This window comes from Phyllobates terribilis, unplaced genomic scaffold (assembly GCF_046119375.1).
Source record: "Phyllobates terribilis strain yellow unplaced genomic scaffold, ASM4611937v1 Scaffold_35__1_contigs__length_13245226, whole genome shotgun sequence".
Classification (NCBI taxonomy): domain Eukaryota; kingdom Metazoa; phylum Chordata; class Amphibia; order Anura; family Dendrobatidae; genus Phyllobates; species Phyllobates terribilis.
Window position 1 is genome coordinate 9680806 of NW_027362795.1, and position 25592 is coordinate 9706397.

Below are 25592 nucleotides of genomic sequence, written 5' to 3' on the forward strand. Positions count from 1 at the left end.
TCTTCCCATGCCTTACCGTATGCTTGCCACGTCGACGGGGCAACTGACGCTCTGATTAATGGCATCAACTATTCACCACTAGATCCCATAGGGAGGGTGGGCAACTATTGCCCTATGGGTGGGCGTTGGGGAGGAGCTCTATGAAAATCTGCCAATTGAATTGTGATAAAGCGTTAGCAGCAGCTTTAGACCCCTCAGCATCGTGGCTAGTGCGGACCCATACATTGTGTTTTAGGCACAGGAATGCTAGCCGGCATAGTAGGCCTAGCACTGGGAGAGACGATGATGCCATCTTATTAATGCAGTGCGCTAGGCTGGTGTTTTTTGTTATGAAGCGTATATTTTTGTTAGCCAGGCGCGCGCCCCATATTTCTATTGCTACCACTATTGGGAAGAAAAATTATTTTCCGGGCTAGATGCAGCTAAAAATTATTAGTAATTTGAAAGCTGGTGGAGCTTGGTATAGATGGTCTAATAGAATGAGTACCACACACTGCTAATATGCCCAAAATTATTTTACAGGCAAGATGCAGCTAAATATTATTAGTAATTTCAAAGCTGGTGGAGCTTGGTATAGATGGCCTAATACAATGAGTACCACACACTGCTACTATGCCCAAAATTATTTTACAGGCAAGATGCAGCTAAAAATTATTAGTAATTTGAAAGCTGGTGGAGCTTGGTATAGATGGTCTAATAGAATGAGTACCACACACTGCTAATATGCCCAAAATTATTTTACAGGCAAGATGCAGCTAAATATTATTAGTAATTTGAAAGCTGGTGGAGCTTGGTATAGATGGTCTAATAGAATGAGTACCACACACTGCTAATATGCCCAAAATTATTTTCCGGGCTAGATGCAGCTAAAAATTATTATTAATTTCAAAGCTGGTGGAGCTTGGTATAGATGGCCTAATACAATGAGTACCACACACTGCTACTATGCCCAAAATTATTTTACAGGCAAGATGCAGCTAAAAATTATTAGTAATTTGAAAGCTGGTGGAGCTTGGTATAGATGGTCTAATAGAATGAGTACCACACACTGCTAATATGCCCAAAATTATTTTACAGGCAAGATGCAGCTAAATATTATTAGTAATTTGAAAGCTGGTGGAGCTTGGTATAGATGGCCTAATACAATGAGTACCACACACTGCTACAGGCCCAAAAGGTTTTACTTGGCTAGGTGCAGTAAAAAATTTGTATTACATACACAGGTGGTGTAGCTTGCAACACAGATAGGCTACTCCACTGACTAACACACAGTGCAAGAGGCCCAAAAGGATTTGCTTAGCTAGATTTAGCCAAATGCTGTGAAAAACACTTGCACAGCACTAAAACAGACCTGCCTGACAAAAAGTGCTAGGAACTGCTGTAACCTAGCCCTCAAAAGGGCTGCAATTACAAACTAGTCCCTACTCCCTACACCTTTCTGTCTATTTAAGAGAAAATTCGCTTGCAATTCAGTTACACAATATAGCGCTAACAGCAGCAGCAGTGCCGTCTAACACTCAGCTGCAGCAGTGAGAAAATGGTGGCGATGGGGAAAATGGCTGGGTCTTATAGGGCAAGGACATGTGACATACACAGCCAATTACACATGCCTTTGCTTGTGTGAAAAAAAGCACTTCGCTCCGTGTGTGCGCTGCTGATAGGCTGACAAGATTGCACCTCCCCACTGTAAATGCGGGAAAGAGAAAAAAAAAATGGAGATCTTCATTATTTCTGCAGAGATCCATTCCCTGCCCCTCCCCCGCCCCACTGTACACTCAAATTGCGTATTAACATTGATTATCAGCATTACTGTGAAAAAAAAATCCAGTTATGATTTGGGTGCTCGAACAGTTATCGAACATAACCTCGAACAGCCGGATTTTTTTCAAATCGTTCGGGTTCGTCGAACGGCTCGAACACCGCCCAAAACAGCTCGAATTTGAGATTGGCGAACAGTTCAATTCGAACAACGCTCATCTCTAGTTGGGAGTAAATCCTGAATTTTTTTTCAAACACTGGGAGGAATAATTTAATCATCAAGACATTGGAGTTAAGATAAGAGAAGGTTGGGGAAAAACCTGTAAAGCAATAACTAATAAGATGTGGAGGGAAACCCAATTTAAGATCATTCATAAAGCAAGATATGCCTTTGATCTCCCCAAAACGCCCCTTAAACCTGATAGAATTACTTATTGTCCTAAATGTAAAACCCTTTCTATGGTCTTGTTACATGGGCTTTTGCTGTATCCAGAATTATGCATCTGGGGGCTATTCTAGATTGCATTAAAGAAATGTGGAACTTTAAAACACAACGAAAGAAGGAAGGTCTCCGTTTAAGATCCCCCCATTATTCTATGTTTTGGTTCTATTGGCAAAGCGTATGTTACTAGGCTGCTGGTTGGAACCTTCAATCCCGACTTTACAGGATTTCATCTCACAATTAAATCTATTATATCTAGAAAGAATAGAAGCAGAAAAAAATAAGAAACTCACGAGCAAATAATTTGTTAAATGGAAAAGTTTTATTGAAAAACACTGTAATAAAGAAGAAATCACATATTGTAACGTCATTTGTTAACTCTGTTTGGTGTCACACCGAGACATTGAGAGGGTCCCTAGAAAAACTACAAGACCCAACAGATGATTCTGCAAATATTGTTTGATACATAAGAATCTATTGGGAAAAGTAATAGATATTAGAGCATAATGAGAAACCAACTTGCATAAAGGTGTGAAATGGTTAGACAAAGATTAATAATCAATAGCATGTAGATCAGGGAAAGGAAGGAGGATGAGAATAAGAACAAATTAGAAAGGAAGGATTGGTCTATGTCATAACGTATGGCAAGATCCATTTGGATTGATTTTTTTCTTGTGTTTATGTTTGGATGTGTTTTGAATGATCTTTACAATCAAACCAATAAAATGTTTTAAAAAAATAATAATAATACTATGGGAGGCCATGAAGGCCTATGCTAGAGGAACACTTATAAGAGATATTATTAGATACAAAGCTAAAACTAAAGAATTCACACAAAATTTCCAAAATGGGGTACAACAGGCTGAGGTGCAATACACCCTAAACCCATCAGCTGGTAATGGCCGGGAGTAAGAGGCAGCTCAGAGATTATTTCATGATCATCTTATCTCTAAGGCGGAAAACAAGCAGTTCTTTACAAAGCAAAAATATTTTGAACAGGCGGAAAGTGTGAGGCATCTTCTCTCTACCGTAGATAAATCACAGGAGGGTCCATCTTATGTCACTCAGTTGATTATGGAAAATGGAGATACCACATCAGGAAACAATAATGTGCTAAATGCCTTTCATACTTACTATTCTAATATTTATGAATCAAGATTTAGAGGTAATGAGGACGAACTTGGGATTGTTTCAAGATGATATAAAATTACCTAAAGTTTAAAGAGGAAAGTAGCTCCTAGGAAACCCACTGACAATGTCTGATCTTGAGGATGCATTACAGTCCCTTGCTAATGAAAAGGCACCGGCTCTGATCGACTGCTATGTGAATTTTTTTAAAAATATAAGGTTCTCCTAGTTCCTAAACTATTAGATACTTTTAATGAAGCATTAGATTCGAGTCACATGCCAAAATCTACGAATGAGGCAATTGTGGTGGTCCTTTTAAAACCAGGGAAAGACTCGCTGCATCCGAGTCATATCGTCCCATTTCTCTTCTATCGGTAGACACTAAAATTATTGCAAAGGCCTGACAATTAGATTATTTCACATTATTGCAGAGATTATTCATCAGGATCAATCAGGCTTTATGCCAAACAGCAATGAATTTATTATAAGGCTCTTTTTGAATATTCATAAATCAGATGTAATAATGGGACACAAAGCTATTCTTTCTTTCTCGCAAAGCGGCTAAAGCATTTGATGGCGTAGAATGGAAATACCTGTGGGAGGTTCTGAAAAGGTTTGGGGTGGGTCCCAAATTCCTATCATACATACAGGTTTTGTACTCTGGACCTCAGACTAAAATAAGAAATAACGGTCTCTTATATGCTTCAATCATGTTGGGGAGGGGCACGCGGCAGGGATGCCCCCTGTCTCCCCTCCTTCTCGCGATGGCCATTGAACCTTTGGCCTGTATGTTGAGTGCTAGTCCGGATATTGTAGGCTGTAAATATGGTAACTTAGATGAACAAGTTTCACTCTATGCTGACGATTTACTGATATATATATATATATATATATACACAGTTGAAACCAGAAGTTTACATACACTATATAAAAAGACACATATGCATACTTTTCTCAATATCTGACATTTGCGATGAGCGAGCATGCTTGTTTAACCCTTTAAACGAGCGCACTTGGGTACTCGCCGAGTAGTTTCAGCGTGCTTGGCATTTCAGTTGAAACAGCCGCGTCTGCATGTGTCGCGGCTGTTACACAGCTGTGACATATGCAGTGATTGCCTGTTTGTTAGGCAATCCCTTCATGTGTCACAGCTGTATAACAGCAGCGGATGATGGCGGAAGCTGGTAAGATTGTGTCAATATCCACCATGAAACGAGTACTGTATCAAGATGGGCTGAAAGGCCACTCTGCCAGGAAGAAGCCATTATTCCAAAAGAAACATAAAGAAGGCAGATTAATGTTTGCAAATGCACACAGGAACACACACCTTAATTTTTGGGGACATGTCCTGTGGTCTGATGAAATTAAAATTGAACTTTTTGGGCATAATAACCATTGTTGCGTTTGGAAGAAAAAGGGAGAAGCTTGGATGCCTAAGAACACCATCCCAACTGTGAAACACGGGGGTGGCAGCATCAAGTTGTGGGTTTGTTTTGCTGCAGGAGGAACTGGTGCACTTCACAAAATAGATGGCATAATGAGAAAAGAAGATTATGTGGCAATACTGAAGCAACATCTGAAGACACCAGCCAGGAAGATAAAGTTTGGGCGGAAATGGGTCTTCCAAATGGACAATGACCAAAAGCATACTGCCAAAATGGTAACAAAGTGGCTTAAGGATAACAAAGTCAATGATTTGGAGTGGCCATCACAAAGCCCTGATCTCAATCCTATTGAAAATTTATGGGCAGAGCTGAAAAGGCTGCGAGCAAGGCGACCTACACACCTGGATCAGTTACAGCAGTTTTGTCAGGAGGAATGGGCCCAAATTCCCACCAACTATTGTGAGAAGCTTGTGGAAGGATATCCCAAACGTTTGACCCAAGTCATTCAGTTTAAGGGCAATGGCACCAAATACTAATGAAATGTATATAAACTTTTGACTTTGCAGTAAGTTATAAAAATTCCTTATAACATTCTCTCTCTCATTATTCTGGCATTTGGCAAATATTATAAATTATGGTAATCCTAATTAACCTGAATCGGGAAAGGCTTAATCTGATTTCATGTCAGATATTGAGAGAAACACACTGATGTGTCTTTTTATATAGTGTATGGAAACTTCTGGTTTCTACTGTAGGTGATATCCAGACGTCTATTGATCCTATTCTGAACATTATTGGAGAGTTTGGTGAATGGTCAGGACTGTCCATTAATTGGGATAAGTTGGTTATTCTACCATTTGATGATATCCCTAATTCGAGCATATTAGAACATGCACGAACACAAACGGTTGAGAAATTCTAATACCGAGTATAAGTATAACAAAAAGATCTCCGGATTACATTGCACTGAATCTATATCTTCTTCTGGAAAAGTATAAAAAGAAAATCGATGTGTGGTGCAGATTACCATAATCATGCACACGGGAGCGATTCAACCATATCACCGAGCAGCTGTAAATACTCGGAGCTCGGCCCGAGCATACTCGGCGAAAGGGTTAATAGAACATACTCACTCATCACTACTGAGGATCAATGGAGAGCGGTATTAGAACTGGTACCCCAATTATCTGTAAATGAGGCGCAGAGATTTTCCCAGATCATATTAATACACAGGAAATATAAGACGCCTAGATTCCTATGTAACATAGGATACCGGACTGCTGCTGAATGTCCAGGATGTAACATGGATGCTGCGGGCCTATTACATACGCTATGGGAATGCCGGGAGATAGGTAAATACTGGAAAGGAGTTCTGTCTATTATAAAGAGGGTGTATAAAATAGATATTCAACCAGACCCAAAAAATGCCTATTAGGTATATTAGAGGATGATATGGAATTTGACCCAATTTCATTAGGATTTCACATATTTTATTTCAAGCTAGGAAACATATTGCATCCAAATGGATTAACCCCTCACCTCCAGAAATGAGTGAACTCAAAAATAGGATAAATAATATTATCAGATTAGAAAAAGGGGTATATAAAAAACAAAACTGAATGAATACATTTGAGAAAATATGGGGCTTATGGTCGGATACACCTGGAATGCCATCAAGGGGTTATTGTTGGAGAGACAATGACTTATGGGAGAAGGGGGGTATTGGTGAGGTCTAATGTTTCATTGTAATGTGTATTGGAATTCCTTAACATGTGGTATGGGTAATATAGCACACCTATATGTGTATAGGATTATAATGTTTATTACAATATTATGGTTATAAAAGAGATTTCAAGAATGTGGAATGTTAATTGTAAGATATAGTAACTGCAAGTTATCAGACGGTAATCGGCAAGCTGAAAGGATATATAGGAGAGATGCATGTATGTCATCCCTATGGTATGTTATTTGATTATTGTATGTACTGGTTTATTGCTTTGTCAAAAAAAAAAACTAGTGAAAAAAATCTCAGAAGTGAATTGGATTTAAAAAAAAAAGATCACGAAAAAGGCTTCTCCCCTGTGTGGGTTCTCGTGACTATCAAGAATCATTTTACGATTAAAACATTTCCCACATTCTAAACATGAAAAAGGCTTCTCCCCTGTGTGAGTTCTTTGGTGATTAACAAGATTTGATTTCTGGTTAAATCATTTCCCACATTCTGAACAAGAAAAAGGCTTCTCCCCTGTGTGAGTTCTTTGGTGATTAACAAGATTTGATTTCTGGTTAAATCATTTCCCACATTCTGAACAAGAAAAAGGCTTCTCCCCTGTGTGTATTTTTTTGTGGCTATCAAGATGCGCTTTCCGGTTAAAACATTTCCCACATTCTGAACAGGAAAAAGGCTTCTCCCCTGTGTGAGTTCTCTGGTGACGAACAAGATCTGATTTCTGGTTATAAAATTTCCCACATTCTGAACATGAAAAAGGCTTCTCCCCTGTGTGTATTTTTTGGTGGCTATCAAGATGCGCTTTCCGGTTAAAACATTTCCCACATTCTGAACATGAAAAAGGCTTCTCCCCTGTGTGTATTTTTTGGTGGCTATCAAGATGCGCTTTCCGGTTAAAACATTTCCCACATTCTGAACAGGAAAAAGGCTTCTCCCCTGTGTGGGTTCTCTGGTGTTTATTAAGATGTATTTTCTGGCTAAAACATTTCCCACATTCTGAACATAAAAAAGGCTTCTCCCCTGTGTGAGTTTTCTGGTGACGAACAAGATCTGATTTCTGGTTACAACATTTCCCACATTCTGAACATGAAAAAGGCTTCTCCCCAGTGTGTATTTTTTGGTGGCTATCAAGATGCGCTTTCCGGTTAAAACATTTCCCACATTCTGAACATGAAAAAGGCTTCTCCCCTGTGTGAGTTCTCTGGTGACGAACAAGATCTGATTTCTGATTACAACATTTCCCACATTCTGAACATGAAAAAGGCTTCTCCCCTGTGTGAGTTCTCTGGTGATTAACAAGATTTGTTTTCTGGTAAAAACATTTCCCACATTCTGAACAGGAAAAAGGCTTCTCCCCTGTGTGGGTTCTCTGGTGTTTATTAAGATGTATTTTCTGGTTAAAACATTTCCCACATTCTGAACATAAAAAAGGCTTCTCCCCTGTGTGAGTTTTCTGGTGACGAACAAGATCTGATTTCTGGTTACAACATTTCCCACATTCTGAACATGAAAAAGGCTTCTCCCCTGTGTGTACTTTTTGGTGGCTATCAAGATGCGCTTTCCGGTTAAAACATTTCCCACATTCTGAACATGAAAAAGGCTTCTCCCCTGTGTGAGTTCTCTGGTGACGAACAAGATCTGATTTCCGGTTAAAACATTTCCCACATTCTGAACATGAATAAGGCTTCTCCCCTGTGTGACTTCTCTGGTGATTAACAAAAACTGATTTCTGGTTAAAACATTTTCCATATTTGGAACAAAAAAATCTATTGTCCGCTTTGTGTATTTTTTGATGTTTAAGAATAGACTTTTCGAGAGTAAAACTATTTCCATTTTCTGAATGTGAAAATGACTTCTTTGCTTTAGGAGCAGTTTGTTTTTTAATGCTTATTTTATTTTGATTTTCCTTAGTAGTCGGTAATGAATCAGAAGATAGGACCTGTTTCATAGAAGAAGTAATGGCATTCACTTCAATTGTATCCTGTGGGATCTCAAGATCATCCAATTTAAAAATCTCTTGTCCCTCTGATCTCCCGGTACAGTCATCTGCCAAGAAAAAAAACAATTATTAATTTTTAATAAAATATCCTTGAAATTTATATTTTTTAACATTTCTACTTAAAATGTCTAAACAATCAGATCCCTGGGCTACATGCTAATCCAGGGAAATGAAGAGATATATGCGCAAGTTTAAAAATCTATTTTATTAGACACAAATCTAAAAAATAGAGGATTTTAAATATTCCTCTATTTTTTAGATTTGTGTCTAATAAAATTGATTTTTAAACTTGCGCATATATCTCTTCATTTCCCTGGATTAGCATGTAGCCCAGGGATGTGTTTGTTTAGATTGATTTAGAAGTGGTATTTTTCAGTGGGATTCTTGTGTTAATTGTACTTAAAATGTCTGTAGAAATGGGAAGTTATTGACAGAATGACAGTTCACAGTCTAATAGAAAACCTCATAGGATGAACCAGTAGAGCGTGGTGTCCAACTGTTCATTCTGCCTCCAAAATATGGAATAAGAAGCCATCAAAAAATGTTATGTAGGCAAAAATAATACCAATAAAAACTTCTACTCATCTCACAAAAAACAAGTCCCCACTCAAGTCAAACAGAGGATTCCACATTATTAGATTCTCAAAGGCTCTTTAGAATCAACATGGCTTCCATAAACCAATCCAGCAAAATCCGCTCTTTCGAAGTCAAATCCCCCACTCGCTTCTGCGCCCAAACAACATTTGGCATCCATGTATTTGGCATTACTATAGTGAGAAGAACCCACGTAATTTACGGTGTGTGTCTCCTGGAGCACAATCTGGGCACTATGTGTTTGGTAAAAAATGGCCAATGTGCAATTTTTACTCTCCAACATCCACTGCGTGCTAATTTTCAGAAAGTGCTTATTGAGTCAAAATAATCAAAACTCCTATAGATTCATTCACTGAGGGTTATAATTTCCAAAATGAAGTCACTTTATGGGGATTTCTACTGCCCTGGTTTTCTGACATTTTGTCATATTAGGGCTTCTGTAAATGGTGCATCCCATCTCCTCTGGGATCTGCTCCTGCGACGTCGGCTTCTGTCACCAGGAGCCGCATTATTCATCCTGCAGGGGGTGCTGGTGATGGAGGAGACATATGAGCCAGAAGCTCTGGGCGGGGCAGGCTCTATCCAACCATTAGGATTTGGATGCCTGTGACCTGTAGTACCATCCAGTCTGGCAGTATGGGTGTGTGTGCTGTCCAGCTGGAGTAATCTGCTCCCTGCTTCAGCCATTTGGAAAGCACCACACCCTACTAAAGCTGGAAGCATATTGCCAGAAGCTGCCAGATACAGCCTTGTTCTCCTCTGGTTCAGTCCTCTGTGCTCAGCTCCCGACTGGTGTGTTTTTGTATCTGTTGTGACCTCGGCCCGTTTACTGACTACTCTTGTGTCTTCTGATTTTGTATTTTCTCTGACCTCCATGGTTCTGACCCAACTACCTGACTATTCTTCTTGCCATCTCTCACCACAGAACAGCAGGTAACACAGTGGCCCAAGCCTAGGGGTCTCTGTGCAAGTCCAAATCCATGTAGTGGGGTTAAATAAGTGATGAGCAAGACGATCCCTGGGATCTAGAAAATGGAGTATATAGCGCCAAGCTTGTTCGTGGTAGCCATCTTTTGAGCTGCCAGGTGACCATGAACAGCGCCCCCAATACATTGTGTCCGCAAACTATTCCAGCAAGATCTGCATTCAAATATCTAAATGTTGCTCCTTCCCTTCTTAACCTGCCATGTGCCCAGACAGTAGTGTACAACCGTATATAGGGGATTGTCGGACTCAAGAGAAGCTGGAAAATAATTTGTAAGGTCCATTTGTTTCCTATTATCCTTTGTGAAGAATTCCAAGGTTATCACCACATAAAGTGACACACGTCAGATTTCAAAAATGGGGCATAATTAGGAACACAATACTGGCTGCGGGAAGAGGTTAAATCAGAGTATTGTCTTCATCAGTAATAAATGAGTAACTAGTGGGGAAACCTCTCTGGGGTAATTAGAGTATGTGGCTCGGTGGCTCTTGACAATCTAAACTATCATAAGGGACAATATTTTCTGTCAGATGACTTTCAAGAAGAAATATTAGACATTGAAGGAGAACTTTTTATAATAGTGAAGAGATGAGGTGTCTTAAATTTAGACCTTGGGCATTGGGAAGACGTAATGGAGACCTTCTTTTAAAGACTACCAGGGAGTTACAGAGTCACATAAGTGAGTCAGGCCGATCCCACCACAATAAAGGTATCATACAAAATGAACCTGTAAAAAAATACAGAATAAAAGATATGTTACATCCCCAACAACAACATATGTATCAGGGGAGAGAACTTCAGATCTAAACCGGAGTGGCATTCATTTATGGTGGACCATTGGAGCTACTATGACTCCTGAGCAGAAGAATAGAGAAAGTATTAATGCCCCCATTTCAGGAGAGATTGTGCAGTAATCTGAATTCCTTAGGATTGAAAAATAATGGAATTTATGACGTTGAGTGAATCCATGAAACCAGGGCTGGAGCCAACACATCTCCTGCAGGCGTGAATAAATGTATATTACAGCCATCAGCCACGCACAGCTTAGAGATATATCATGGCACAGGAGTAATGTTTTCTGTATAGTTTATCACAATCCTGTTTGAAGTTACTTGGTTTGAAAAGAAATAGAAAAGTCAGGATAAAGGGAAACTCTGTTGTTATTGTACAGAAATTCACACTTGACCTCACTGCACATTTAATATTTTCAATCATAAAAGTTAAGTTAGGTCAGGGAGACTGGACCTGGTCTTGTAGGGACCATATGAACACATTCAGCAGCACAGAAGAGAGAGAAGGTAGATTCATCCAATAAGATATCAGGGATCTAGGAAGCCAACAGCATCATTACCCTCCGCTTTCTCTTCAACTGAGTTTCTCACTTGTCAGCACATTCTACGTACGTTGTCATTTGGTTTTGTAGTTTACAGATCTGGGTAGGTAACGGTCAGGATCATCTAATCCCAGGGGGTAGGTGGATCCTCCAGGTTGTAAGTTCTACAGAAAAGGTCTTTCACAATCACACAAATTAATGTGAACATTTTTGGATGGAGGAAAATGTTGTGGTCTAGAGGTAAAATGGTGATCACACAATTATGATACAACCGGACTACACCACTGATAAAGCAGCCACAGCCGGTGACTGGGAAGAATCTGTGACTTCTCTGCATTTAGTGGTCACTACTCACCTGGGTAGTCATATGTAGGAATCTCCTCTTTACACCACTCATCACCCCTCACATATGCCTCTGTAGTATCAATATGGGTCAGATCTTCACCCTGAAACAAATATTGTAGAAGTCACAGACAGATGGAGAAGTCACATCTATGATCAGCTCTTATCCTGCCATCTCCACCGTCCTCATTACACAAGTATAAAACATATAATACTGGTGGATAAAACAAGACTGAACACAAGACCATCACAGCCGTCTACACATCATAGGGGAGATCTCATGACACCTTCTCTCCATCTACCTGATGATCCTGAGGAACATTGGGCTCTTCTTGTTTACAGTCCTGTGGAAGAAGAGGACGGGGACATCTCTCTGGTGTTGTCCTCTTACTGGATAGATCTGGAGGAAACACATACAGGGACTGAATTCATTCTTTACATACAGATAATTATAGGCCGTGTGTATTCAGTCCTGTCTATTACCTGGTGATGTGAGGGGCTGGGGAACCTCCATCATGAAGTCCCTGTACAGATCTTTGTGTCCTTCTAAATACTCCCACTCCTCCATGGAGAAATAGACAGTGACATCCTGACACCTTATAGGAACCTGACACATACAATGATACCGTCATCCCCCCGATCCCTTCATAGCATTACTGTATAATGTCCCAGCATTCCCAGCAGTGTCACCTCTCCAGTCAGCAGCTCAATCATCTTGTAGGTGAGATCTAGGATCTTCTGGTCATTGATGTCCTCATGTATCAGGGGGTGTGGTGGAGGCCCTGTGATTGAGCTCAGGGGTCTTCCCCATCCCTCAGACATAGGGTCCTGACAGCGCTCACTAGAGGTCTTCTTCACTACTGTGTAATCCTGGTTATGGAGAGACACGTTAATAAATCTCACTACAGAGATTTCCAGAGTCCTCACCTCTCCAGTTCTGTCCATCTGTTATTCCCATAGATAAGAATGATGTAATGTGATGTCATCAGAATCTCTCACCTCTCCAGTAAGCCTGAAGAGGATTTCTAGGGTGAGGTGTAATATCCTTTCCGCCATCTTCTTTCTGTCTCTATCCATTCTTCTCTAGGAAAATTATATAGATAAATTATTAGTATCTCATATTGTATCAGATGGTAATGGGCAAGCTGAAAGGATATACAGGAGAGATGAATGTATGTCATCCCTATGGTATGTTACTTTATTATTGTATGAACTGGTTTCTTGTTTTCTAAAAAAAAAAAACTAATGAAAAAATCTCGATAAAAATTTATTGGATTAAAAAAAAAAAAAAAAAGAATAGGAATAAGGCTTCTCCCCTGTGTGAGTTCTCTTGTGACTATCAAGAATCATTTTACGATTAAAACCTTTCCCACATTCTGAACAGGAAAAGGGCTCCTCCCCTGTGTGGGTTCTCTTGTGACTATCAAGAATCATTTTACGATTAAAATATTTCCCACATTGTGAGCATGAAAAGGGCTTCTCCCCTGTGTGGGTTCTCATGTGACTTTCAAGAATCATTCTATGATTAAAACATTTCCTACATTCTGAACAGGAAAAGGGCTTCTCCCCTGTGTGGGTTCTCGTGACTATCAAGAATCATTTTACGATTAAAACATTTCCCACGTTCTGAACAGGAAAAGGGCTTCTCCCCTGTGTGGGTTCTCTGGTGCTTAATCAAACCTGATTTCCTTGTAAAACCTTTCCCACATTCTGAACAGGAAAAGGGCTTCATCCCTGTGTGGGTTCTCTTGTGACGTTCAAGAATCATTCTATGATTAAAACATTTCCCACATTCTGAACAGGAAAAGGGCTTCTCCCCTGTGTGGGTTCTCTAGTGACCATCAAGAATCATTTTACGATTAAAATATTTCCCACATTCTGAACAGGAAAAGGGCTTCTCCCCTGTGTGAGTTCTCTTGTGACTTTCAAGAATCATTTTACGATTAAAACATTTCCCACATTCTGAACAGGAAAAGGGCTTCTCCCCTATGTTGGTTCTCTGGTGGTTAACCAAAGCTGATTTCTGGTTAGAACATTTCCCACATTCTGAACATGAAAAAGGCTTTTCCCCTGTGTGAATTCTCTGGTGGATATCAAGATGCGCTTTCTGGTTAAAACATTTCCCACATTCTGAACATGAAAAAGGCTTCTCCCCTGTGTGGGTTCTCTGGTGATCAACAAAAACTGATTTCTGGTTAAAATATTTTCCACATTTGGAACAAAAAAATCTATTGTCCGCTGTGTGTATTTTTTGATGTTTAAGAATAGACTTTGAGGGTAAAACTATTTCCATTTTCTGAACGTGAAAATGATTTCTTTGCTTTAGGAGCAGTTCGTTTATTAATGCTTATTTTATTTTGATTTTCCTTAGTAGTCGGTAATGAATCAGAAGACAGGACCTGTTTCAAAGGATCAGATGACAGATCTTTGCTGTGAAGGGATGATGGTATATCTGGAGTAATGATATTCACTTCAATTGTATCCTGTGGGATCTCAAGATCATCAGATTTAAAACTCTCCAGTCCCTCTGATCTCCTGGTACAGTCATCTGCCAAGAAAAAAACAATTATTAATTTTGAATAAAATATCCTTGAAATTTAAATTTTTGAACATTTCTACTTAAAATGTCTAAACACACACATCCCTGGGCTACATGCTAATCCGGGGAAATGAAGAGATATATGCTCAAGTTTAAAAATCAATTTTATTAGACACAAATCTAAAAAATAGAGGAATATTTAAACTTGAGCATATATTTCTTCATTTTCCTGGATTAGCATGTAGCCCAGGGATGTGTTTGTTCTTAGATTGATTTAGAAGTGGTATGCAATCTTTATTTATTTGTCTATGGGATTCTTGTGTTAATTGTACTTAAAATGTCTGTAGAACTGGGAAGTTATTGACAGAATGACCGTTCACAGTCTAATAGAAAACTACATAGGAGGAACCAGTAGAGCGTGGTGTCCAACTGTTCATTCTGCCTCCAAAATATGGAATAAGAAGCCATCAAACAATGTTATGTAGTGTAGGGTTCGGTACTCACTTAGCCACGTTAGAGGTAGACACAGGACACTGTCTCTTTAAAAATGTCCAAGGCAGGTTTATTATGCTGCATAAACCGCACTTCCAGAAGTAAGCAAAAGAAAACCTTGTCCGGCACAGTGTAACAAAACGGAAAGGAAACAGTCCATCCAATATGGCGGGTTCACCCGCTCACGGTCAGTGTCTTTTTACCCTCAAACACTGGAGGTCTCCACACCTCCAGCCACAGACACTGAATGAGACACTTGGTCTCCATTTTATACACACGCCCTGGGGTGGAGATATGTGAGCAGCCAATCGCCCCCCATCTCTTATGACTGCTCGAAAAAAACAGCCCTGATACGCCCTATTAAAACTATCAGCACTATGTGTGCTGGAGCATGCTTTCCCGGTTTCACATCACTGAAGCTGCCAACTTCAGCGACACATATCTTCCCTCAAGGACATGTCCGGCGGCCCTCTTACAGTAGGCAAAAATGATACCAATAAAAATTCCACATTATTAGATTCTCAAAGGGTCTTGAGAATCAACATGGCTTCTGTGGCGCCCCTGCAGGTTCAGTTGCCACAGAGGTACTGCATCTCACCCAGTGGTGTGGTACCCCACTCTCAGGTAAGGAGGGAGTACTACCCGGGACCCACACACTCGCATCCAATACACTCCACTTCAGTAGGGAAGGGCGAGATTGCTCCTAAGGGAGAGCACAGTCCCTGGTCCCTAGCTAGAGGGTGGAACCATGTAGTGGGTATGGGAAAAGGAAGTAGATCAAGGGAGCACCGACAGAAGGAGTATAAGAAGAAGGGGAACCATCTAGGAGTTCAGTCAGTCCAATTCGGAGGAGAGAGAGTTGGGAGCAGGAGCTCGGCTCAGAGGAGTGGAGAAAGGAGCAGGGCCCAGTCTGAGAGGCCCAAGAGGAGAGACTGAAGAGAATAGAGGAGCGGTGAGGAGGGCTCCAAGAGGAAGTGAGGGGATCCCAGGGGCACAGCGAGTGCGGAAGCCACCCGGGCGCCTGAATCTATATGGACGTGGAGGGATCAGGCAGCAGAGAGGGGACGGGCCCCTAAACTAGTGGAGAACAACCAGGCTCAGCTAGATAACCGGAGGCTGCTGCATTTTCAAGGTGCTGCAGCCAACAACCACAATTACATCGCCGAAAAGGTGGCCGCATAGGGTCCAGGGGACTGCACGTCACCCGACAAGACCCGAGGCTACTGGCTTGGGACACTGATTGTGAGGCGCAGGACAGGATAGTGAGAACCAGCTCAGTGAGACAACTGGGAAAGGTACATAGAACGGGGTCCCGTGCAAGTGCTCCTGAAATACCTGAGAGTTTGCTGGATCACTACCCCGGAGGACACAGGACGATGTGGGCGGTTATAATCTGGAAAGTGCAACCTGAGGAACTTAACAACTGTGAGTAAAATCTGAAGACTGCACCCCACTGTGTCCTTGAATAATTACTGCGCCATCACCAGCCCTGCACTACACTGCACCAACAAACATCTACCTCATAAAATACCCATCTACTGCCCTGGAGCTAATCTCTGCCTGTGGAGAGCTGAACCAACTCTGCTGCATCACCATCAGCTCCAGAGGATCTGCACCGCAGTGGCGGGCCATATAGCCGCATACCACAGGTGGCGTCACGAACATTATCTCTAAAAACTTTATTCCCCTTTTACTTTTCCCCTTTAATTGACCGCCCTGAGTCACGGACCGGGTCACCGCCACTGTGACCTCCCCCAGCATCGACCAGGACGGCTACCTAGTACCCCACGGCCCAGGGGGCGCGTCACTTCCATAAACCAATCCAGCAATATCCGCTCTCCCAAAGTCAGATCGCCCCCTCGTTTCTGAGCCTTGCAGTGCGCCCAAACCACATTTAGCATCCATGTATTTGGCATTACTATAGTGAGAAGAACCCACTTAATTTACGGTGTGTGTCTCCTGAAGCACAATCAAGGGCACTATATGTTGGGTAATAAAATGGCATATTTGCAATTTTCACTCTCCAACATCCACTGCGTGCTAATTTCTGGAAAGTGACTGTGGAGTCAAAATAGTCACTACTCCTATAGATTAATTCACTGAGGGTTATAATTTCCAAAATAGTGTCACTTTATGGGGATTTCTACTGCTCTGGTTTTCTACCATTTTGTTATATTAGGGCTTCCGCAAATGGTGGGTCCCATCTCCTCTGGGATCTGCTCCTGCGACGTCTGCTTCTGTCACCAGGAGCCGCCTTATTCATCCTGCAGGCGGCGCTGGTGATGGAGGAGACGTCAGAACCAGAAGCTCTGGGCGACGCAGGTTCTGTCCAGTCACTAAGATTAGGGTTGCTGGGACCAGTAGTACCATCCAGTCTGGCAGTATGGGTGTGTGTGCTGTCCAGCTGGAGTAATCTGCTTCCTGCTTCAGCCACTTGGGAGAGCACCACACCCTACTAAAGCTGGAAGCATATTGCCGGAAGCTGCCAGATACAGCCTTGTCCTCCTCTGGTTCAGTCCTCTGTACTCAGCTCCCGGCTTGTGTATTTGCTTCCTGTTGTGACCTCGGCCCGTTTACTGACTACTCTTGTGTCTTCTGATTTTGTACTTTCTCTGCCCTCCTGCTTATGACCTGGTTACCTGTCTGTTCGTCTTGACGTTAAAGGGTGATGAGAAAGGCAATCCCTGGGATCTGGAGTATATAGCGCCAAGCCTGTTCGTGGTGACCATCTTTTGATCTTCCAGGTGACCATGAACAGCGCCCCCAATATATTGTGTCTGCAAACTACTCTAGCAAGATCTGGATTCAAATAGCTAAATGGCGCTCCTTCCCTTCTTAACCTGCCATGTGCCCAGACAGTAGTATACAACCGTATATAGGGGATTGTAGGATTCAAGAGACGTTAGAAAATAATTTGTAAGGTCCATTTGTTTCCTATTATCCTTTGTGAAGAATTACAAAGTTATCACCACATAAAGTGACACACGTCAGATTTAAAAAATGGGGCCTAATTAGGAACACAAAACTGGCTGCAGGAAGGGGTTAAATCAGAGTATTTTGGGCACTAACTACTGTAGTCAAAAACTGTGACTATAGACAAGAACACATCTACTGAAATGATCAAACTCTTCAAAAAGTCTTCATCAGTAAAAAATTAGTAACTAGTGGTGAAACCTCTCTGAGGTCTAAACAATGATAAAGGCCAATATTTTCTGTGAGATGAGTTTCAAGATGAAATATTAGACATTGAAAGAGAACTTTTTATAAATAGTGCAGAGATGAGGTGCCTTAAATTTAGACCTTGGGCATTGGGAAGAGGTAATGGAGACCTTTTAAAGACTACCAGAGAGTTACAGAGTCAAATAAGTGAGTCAGGCCGATCCCATCACAATAAAGGTATTATACAGAATGAACCTGGAAAAAAATACAGAATAAAAGATATGTTACATCCTCAACAACAATGTATGTATCAGGGGAGAGAACTTCAAACCTAAACCGGAGTTGCACTCATTTATGATGGAGCATTGGAGCTACTATGAGTCCTGGGCAGAAGAGTAGAGAAAGTATTAGCGCCCCCATTTCAGGAGAGATTGTGCGGTAATCTGAATTCTTTAGGATTGAAAACATAATGGAATTTATGACGTGGAGTGAATCCATGAAACCAGGGCTCGAGCCAACACATCTCCTGCAGATGAATAAATGTATATTATAGCCATCAGCCACGCACAGCTTAGAGATATATCATGGCACAGGTGTAATGTTTTCTGTATAGTTTATCACAATCCTGTTTGAAGTTAGTTGGTTTGAAAAGAAATTGTAAACTCAGGATAAAGGGAAACTCTGTTGTTATTGTACAGAAATTCACACTTGGCCTCACTACACATTTAATGTTGTAGATCATAAATGTGAAGTTTGGCCAGAAAGACTGGACCTGGTCTTGTAGGGACCATATGAGCACATTCAGCAGAACAGAAGGGAGAGAAGGTAGATTCATCCAATAAGATATCAGGGTTCTAGGAAGCCAACAGCATCATTACCCTCCGCTTTCTCTTACAGACCCATCATAATATTATTCTTCAAGTGATTTTCTCACTTGTCAGCACATTCTACGTACACTGTCATTTGACTTTATAGTTTACAGATCTGGGCAGGTTACGTCTCCTAATCCCAGGGGGTAGGTGGATCCTCCAGGTTGTAAGTTCTATAGAAAAGGGCTTTCACAATTACACAAAGTAATGTGAACATTTTTGGATGGAGGAAAATGTTGTGATCTAGAGGTGAAATTGTGATCACACAATTGTGATACGACCGGACTACACCAGCGATAAAGCCGCCACAGCCGGTGACTGAGAAGAATCTGTGACTTCTCTGCATTTAGTGGTTAATACTCACCTGGGTAGTCATATGTAGGAATCTCCTCTTTACACCGATCATCACCCCTCACATATGTCTCTGTAGTATCAATATGGGTCAGATCTTCACCCTGAAACAAATATTATAAAAGTCACAGACAGATGGAGAAATCACATCTATGATCGGCTCTAATCCTGCCATCTCCACCATTCTCATTACACAAGTATAAAACACATAATACTGGTGGATAAAACAAGACTGAACACAAGACCTTCACAGCCGTCTACACATCATAGGGGAGATCTCATGACACCTTCTCTCCATCTACCTGATGATCCTGAGGAACATTGGGATCTTCTTGTTTACAGTCCTGTGGAAGAAGAGGACGGGGACATCTCTCTGGTGTTGTCCTCTTACTGGATAGATCTGGAGGAAACACATACAGGGACTGAATTCATTCTTTACATACAGATAATTATAGGCCGTGTGTATTTAGTCCTGTCTATTACCTGGAGATGTGAGGGGCTGGGGAACCTCCATCATGACGTCCTTGTACAGATCTTTGTGTCCTTCTAAATACTCCCACTCCTCCATGGAGAAATAGACAGTGACATCCTGACACCTTATAGGAACCTGACACATACAATGATACCGTCATCCCCCCGATCCCTCCATAACGTTATTGTATAATGTCCCAGCAGTGTCACCTCTCCAGTCAGCAGCTCAATCATCTTGCAGGTGAGTTCTAGGATCTTCTGGTCATTGATGTCCTCATGTATCAGGGGGTGAGATGGAGGTCCTGTGATTGGGCTCAGGGGTCTTCTCCATCCCTCAGACATATGGTCCTGACAGCGCTCACTAGAGGTCTTCTTCACTACTATGTAATCCTGGTTATGTAGAGACACATTAATAAATCTCACTCCAGACATTTCCAGAGTCCTCACCTCTCCAGTTCTGTCCATCTGTTATTCCCATAGATAAGAATGATGTAATGTGACGTCATCAGAATCTCTCACCTCTCCAGTAAGCCGGAAGAGGATCTCTAGGGTGAGGTGTAATATCCTCTCCACTATCTTCTTTCTGTCTCTATCCATTCTTCTATAGGAAAATTATATAGATAAACTATTAGTATCTCATACTGTGGGAATCTGAGTGGATTGAAGATGAGTTGGTGTAAAATATATAAAATTCTGTGTAATAAAAAACATGAATAGCATTGTGATGCCGGTATAAAGCAATAATGTGGTAGAGCACTTCATACATCTTGAGGTCATACAGAGATACCTATGTGCTATCAGTTGGGATTATGGAAGTTATAAAATAATTCAGGTAATTTAACAATATAAAGAAACAGCAGTCTTTGTACAGCCAATAAAATATGTTAATGGTTTATTTATATACATCTCACCACTCCATGATAAGTTCTGGAAAGAAGACGTCTTCTATCTCCACCATCTACTCTACACTGTGTGCACATTAGACAATTTGTATTTTTGATGATTACATTTATTATTTAACATCTCCAATGCTGTTGGTCAATCCAAAGAGTAATAAACCTGAAACCTGAATATTTAAGAAAGTAAAAGTGAGGTGTTGTTTTAGGAGAATATCTCTGTGTCCAGAATTATTATGCAACTATATGAAAAATGTAAATTTTCCATCTTAACTGTTTATTTTCATCTGGTATATTGAGAATAAGAACCAAACATCTCAATGTCCAAAAATACATTTCTGACATTTAACAAAAATTTATCAGTGACCAATATAGCCACCATTCTTATCAACACCAGTGATAAGCCATCCATCCATAGAATCCATTAGTTTCTTAATCTGTTGACGATCATCTTTGTGGGCAGCACCAGGCACAGCCCCCGACACTTAGCAAAGAGGGGACTGTTCTCCTTCACCATAAATCTCGAGTTTAAGAAAAGCTCAAAAGTTCTCCGGAAGGTTTAGATCCAGTGAGGAAAAGGTCATGTCATTACTCTTTCATCTTTAAGGCCTTTCCGGGTACTGAGCAGTGAAGACTTCGATGCTGCGATTGAGCATTCTCCCGCAGAACAATCCTGCTGTTTTTTTTTAAAGATGCAGATTTTTTCTGTACCTCTGTTTAAAGAAAGCGTCATCTAAAAACTTGCAGTAGGTTTGGGATTTGATTTTGAGTCCATATTCAATTAAAAAAAGTCCAACTAGCTCATCTGTAATAATACCAGCCCATAGCATTGCCCAACTCCATCTCGCTGGCGTCTGAGTTGAAGTATAGGTCTGTGCCCATTAATGATTCAGCCACGAGCCCATCCGTCTGCTCCATCGAGAGTCACTCTCATCAGTCCATAAAACCTTTAAAAAAAATCTGTCTTCAGCTTTCTTTTGGTTAAGTCTTGATGTTTGCACTTGTGTCTTGTTGGTGGAGATTGATATTCAGCCTCGGCCTTGTCTCTGAGCACTGAACACCTAGTTCTTCTGGGCCTCCAGGGAGGCTGCAATTCTGGAATACGACAGCACTGGAGGATAATATCTTCCTGGTCGCTTCACGTTTGAGTCTTCTGAAATCTTTTGCAGTTAATGTTATTCTGTATATTTTTTTTCAACCCTGTAGACTTTTGAAGCTTCTGTGGTCACTCCCCAATATCTGAGCAATTTAAGGAGTGCTGCATCCCTCTGTAAGACTTTTAACCATTTTTGACTTTTTTAGAGTCAGTTAAAACTCTTTTTGGCCCATTTTGTCTGAGGACAAGAAGCTGTCCAATAATTCCCCCCCCCCTGATAAAGGGTGTCAATATCCATAGGCCACACACCCCTCATTACACAAATACACATCACCTGATCTACTTTATTTTTTGGACTATAAGACGCACCAGACCATAAGATGCACCTAGGTTTTAGAGGAGGAAAATAGAAAAAAAAATTTAAGCCAAAAATGTGGTCATGATGCCCTGTTAAGGGGGAGGGGGTCTACTGCTGACACTGTTATTGTCCCCCAATTCTGTTAATATGCCCCATCCTGGTATATATGGCCCCCTTTTCTCTGTTATATGTGGCCCTCATCCCCATCCTGATATGTATGGACCCCTCTTCCTGGTATGTATGGCACCCTTCATTCTGGTATGTATGGCCCCCCTCACACCCATCCTGGCATGTATGGCACCTTCATCCCTCTTCTTCGTATGTATGGTACCTTCATTCCTCTTCCTGGTATGTATGGCACTCTTCATCCCTGTGTGTACGGCCGCCTTCATCCCTGTATGTATGGACCTCTTCATCTCTGTATGTATGGCCCCTCTCATGCCTCATCCCTGTATGCATGGCCCCCCTTATGCCTCATCCCTGTGTGCATGGCCCCCTTTATCCTTGCATGCATGGCCCACTTCATCCCTGTATGTATGGCCCCCTCATCCTGGTATGCTTGGCACCCCCTGATCTCCATCACGCTGCACAGAAAAAAATAAACAATCATACTCACCTCCTCTCTCTTCCAGCGCTGTATTCCGCTCTGTGCCGGAAAAGTCACTGCTCCCCACGCTGGGACTGCGTGCGTGGGGAGCAGTGACCTTCATTCTCCCTAATAGCGCGCACGCTGTAGCCGTAGCACGGCTCCTGCTGTGCTCAGCTGTCAACATGCCCGCTATCAAAGTCCAATAATATTCACCACACCCATGGGATATTCACTGGGCGTGGGGAGCAGTGAATATTCATTTTCTTTAGTAGCGGCCACAGTGTAGGCTGCAGCAGGCGGCTGCTGCCTCCTGTGCCCCACTACTTCGCCACTGTCACTGTCGCTTCCCTCACAGCTACAGTATTTATGTATATCGAACTTTAAGACGCACCTCCGACTTATCTCCAAAATTTTGGAGGAAAAAAGGTGTGTCTTATAGTCCGAAAAATACAGTACTTCATCCAATAACAAATGTTTATATAGCTTGCATTTGTAAAATTTGCAGAAAAATGATCATATGGTCAAAATTTTCACTGGCCTAATAAATGCGCACACAGTGTATGTTTCAAAGTGATCAAGAAAACTATTTTTTATTCTCAACTGCTACAAGCTATGGGTGCAATGTTCAGGAATCATCCCTCAATCCATAGATCGTGGATTCCACATCTCACCTTGACAAAGCCAAAAAGTGAAAATAGTTGGGCAATAATCTGAAGCTTGTCTCCATTGTGATTATGATATGTTATAAGCAAGTTTAAATCTCTCAGTTATGTTAATGTGTATTAGGGGTGCACTGTTTTTTTTATGGTAATACAAAAAGAAACACTGGTATGGTGGCACCTAGCAGTGTGTAGTGCATGCTCAGGTGTTACAAAAAATAAATGATTACAACCATATCCTGTAGATTACAGCAAAAGAGAAGAATGACCCTATCAGTGGTGTGGGGCACTAAAACTATGGGGGCTAACAAAGATGAGGATCATTACTGCATATGGCAATGAGAGGGGGGCTATTACTTTATAGGGCACTATAGATGGTTATAGCACTATGTGGAAGTGGGGACAAATGGGCAGGACAACTAAGGAGAGTAATGAAAAATATATATATGAAAAAGACAAAATATTAAAAAACACACAAACAATAAATGTTTATATCATTCCCCTCCCCCCAAAGTAAATAGCAAAATGTAATACATTGAAAAAATTATTCGGTATTGCCATGTACTGAACTGCCTGAATTAATAACATTTTGAAATATTTTTTCCCATGTCGTATAAATTGAAACACTAGGAATAATGTTTTTTGATCACTTCAATTCCACATAAAAATGTAATAAAAAGCTATTAAAATGTCATATTTCCTCCAAAATTGTATCAGCAAAAACAAAGAAAACAAGAAATAATCATTGAAACCGGGCCATCGATGGAAGAATGAAAATAGTTACAGGTCTCAGAAAATGGCGACACGAAAAAATTGTTAGATACTACATTTTCAGCCCCGGTGACATCATACCTGTAGCGCATTAGACCGCTGCAGTCAACCACTGATCTCAGAACTGATGCCAATTTATTCAGTATGAACCGTTGAGCTCAGTGATTGGCTGCGGTTGTCACACACGCTAAAGACATGACATCACCACTGCAACCTATAAAGAAGACCCGAGCAGCAGCAGAGAGCCGGCACTGGAGCAGGGGAAGGTGAGTAATGCTGATTATAGTATTTGTTACACAGGCTCGTAGATTGTGTACAGAACACTGAAAGGGGAAACCTCTTCAATGATACTACTCTCTGCTGTTGGTCCAGGGCACATTGTGATGTTCAAAGTTGTAATGAGCCTTAGCCTGAGGACAGACAGGAATAATGATGAGATGGCCACATCATGCTGAGGATTTTGCCACACACTTCAAAAAAAAAGATCTACCAATTAAGGCAAGTCTTTATTTTCCCCCCACCACAACCCCTTTGTGTACCAGACCAATTCCCTTTTCCTATTACCTCCCTCTCCAACATCATTGAAGGACAGCTTACTTTCCTCCTCTCCAAATCACACCTCACCACTTGTGCACTCGACCCCATTCCATCCCACATCCTCCCCAACCTCACTATCCCACTTGTCCCATCCCTAACCCACCTCTTCAACCTATCAATAACTTCTGGTACCTTCCTTTCTGCTTTCTAACATGCCACAATCACGCCTGCCCTCAAAAAGCCATCCCTCGACCCGACCGCTATGTCAAGCTATCACCCCATATCGCTGCAACATGTTCACGCTAAACTTTCTCCCCATCTCTCATCTAACTTGCTCTTCAACAGCCTACAATCCGGCTTCAGCCCCCACCATTCCACTGAAACTGCCCTGACCAAAATTACTAATGATCTGCTTACAGCCAAAGCTAACAGACAATTCTCCATACTCCTCCTTCTAGACCTGTCCTCTGCCTGCGACACAGTTGACCACTGCTTCCTACTGCATATCCTCTCTTCTTTTGGTGTCAAAAGACCTCGCCCCATCCTGGATCGACTCATACCTTTCCAGCCGCACATTCAGCGTCTCCCACTCCCACACTACCTCCTCACCCCATCCCCTCTCTGTTGGAGTCCCACAAGGCTCTGTCCTAGGACCCCTACTCTTCTCCATCTGTACCCTTGGCTTGGGACAGCTCATAAATCCCCATGGCTTTCAGCACCATCTGTACGCTGATGACACCCAGATCTACCTCTCTGGCTCAGACGTCACCTCTCTGCTGTCCAGAGTCCCGGAGTGTCCATCAGCCATATCCTCCTCCTTCTCCTCTCGCTTCCTCAAGCTCAACGGTGATAATAATGTGTGTACAGCGCTGTGGAGCATGGAGGCGATATAGAAGGGAGAGGAATATCCCGATAGAGAGTAATGGGGAATCTCCACATACCTCCACCTGCAGAGTCGCCACCACATATATGGCTGTTCCGTGCGCACAGGACCTGTGATGAGGTCACAGGAGGGGAGGAGTCAGGGGTCACATGATCAGGGGCTCAGTGGGTGCAGGACTCTGCTGTGCTGGATTATGGGTGGGGTCTGTGTCCCCCCAGTTTTCAGAT

At 41.6% G+C, this 25592-nt stretch overlaps 1 protein-coding gene across 4 annotated transcripts; it reads right to left on the reverse strand.

Annotated features, from left to right (window-relative positions):
- Window positions 1–2500: 2500 nt before the first annotated feature.
- On the reverse strand, window positions 2501–25516 carry LOC141182636 (uncharacterized). 4 transcript variants are annotated; one of them, XM_073660797.1, is made up of 13 exons: window positions 25424–25516; window positions 20096–20177; window positions 19787–19966; window positions 19589–19712; window positions 19408–19505; window positions 19119–19209; window positions 14095–14243; window positions 12695–12778; window positions 12386–12565; window positions 12179–12302; window positions 11998–12095; window positions 11709–11799; window positions 2501–8488 (listed from the first exon to the last, which is right to left on the reverse strand). In XM_073660797.1, exons 1-13 carry the CDS (start codon window positions 25447–25449, stop codon window positions 7005–7007), a joined length of 2811 nt encoding a protein of 936 aa, XP_073516898.1. In that variant the 5' UTR covers window positions 25450–25516; the 3' UTR covers window positions 2501–7004. The 4 variants fall into 4 exon arrangements, with proteins under 4 accessions (XP_073516898.1, XP_073516901.1, XP_073516897.1 ...); XM_073660800.1 differs by having other exon boundaries at window positions 19589–19667; window positions 25252–25475; XM_073660796.1 differs by having other exon boundaries at window positions 25252–25475.
- Window positions 25517–25592: the final 76 nt, after the last annotated feature.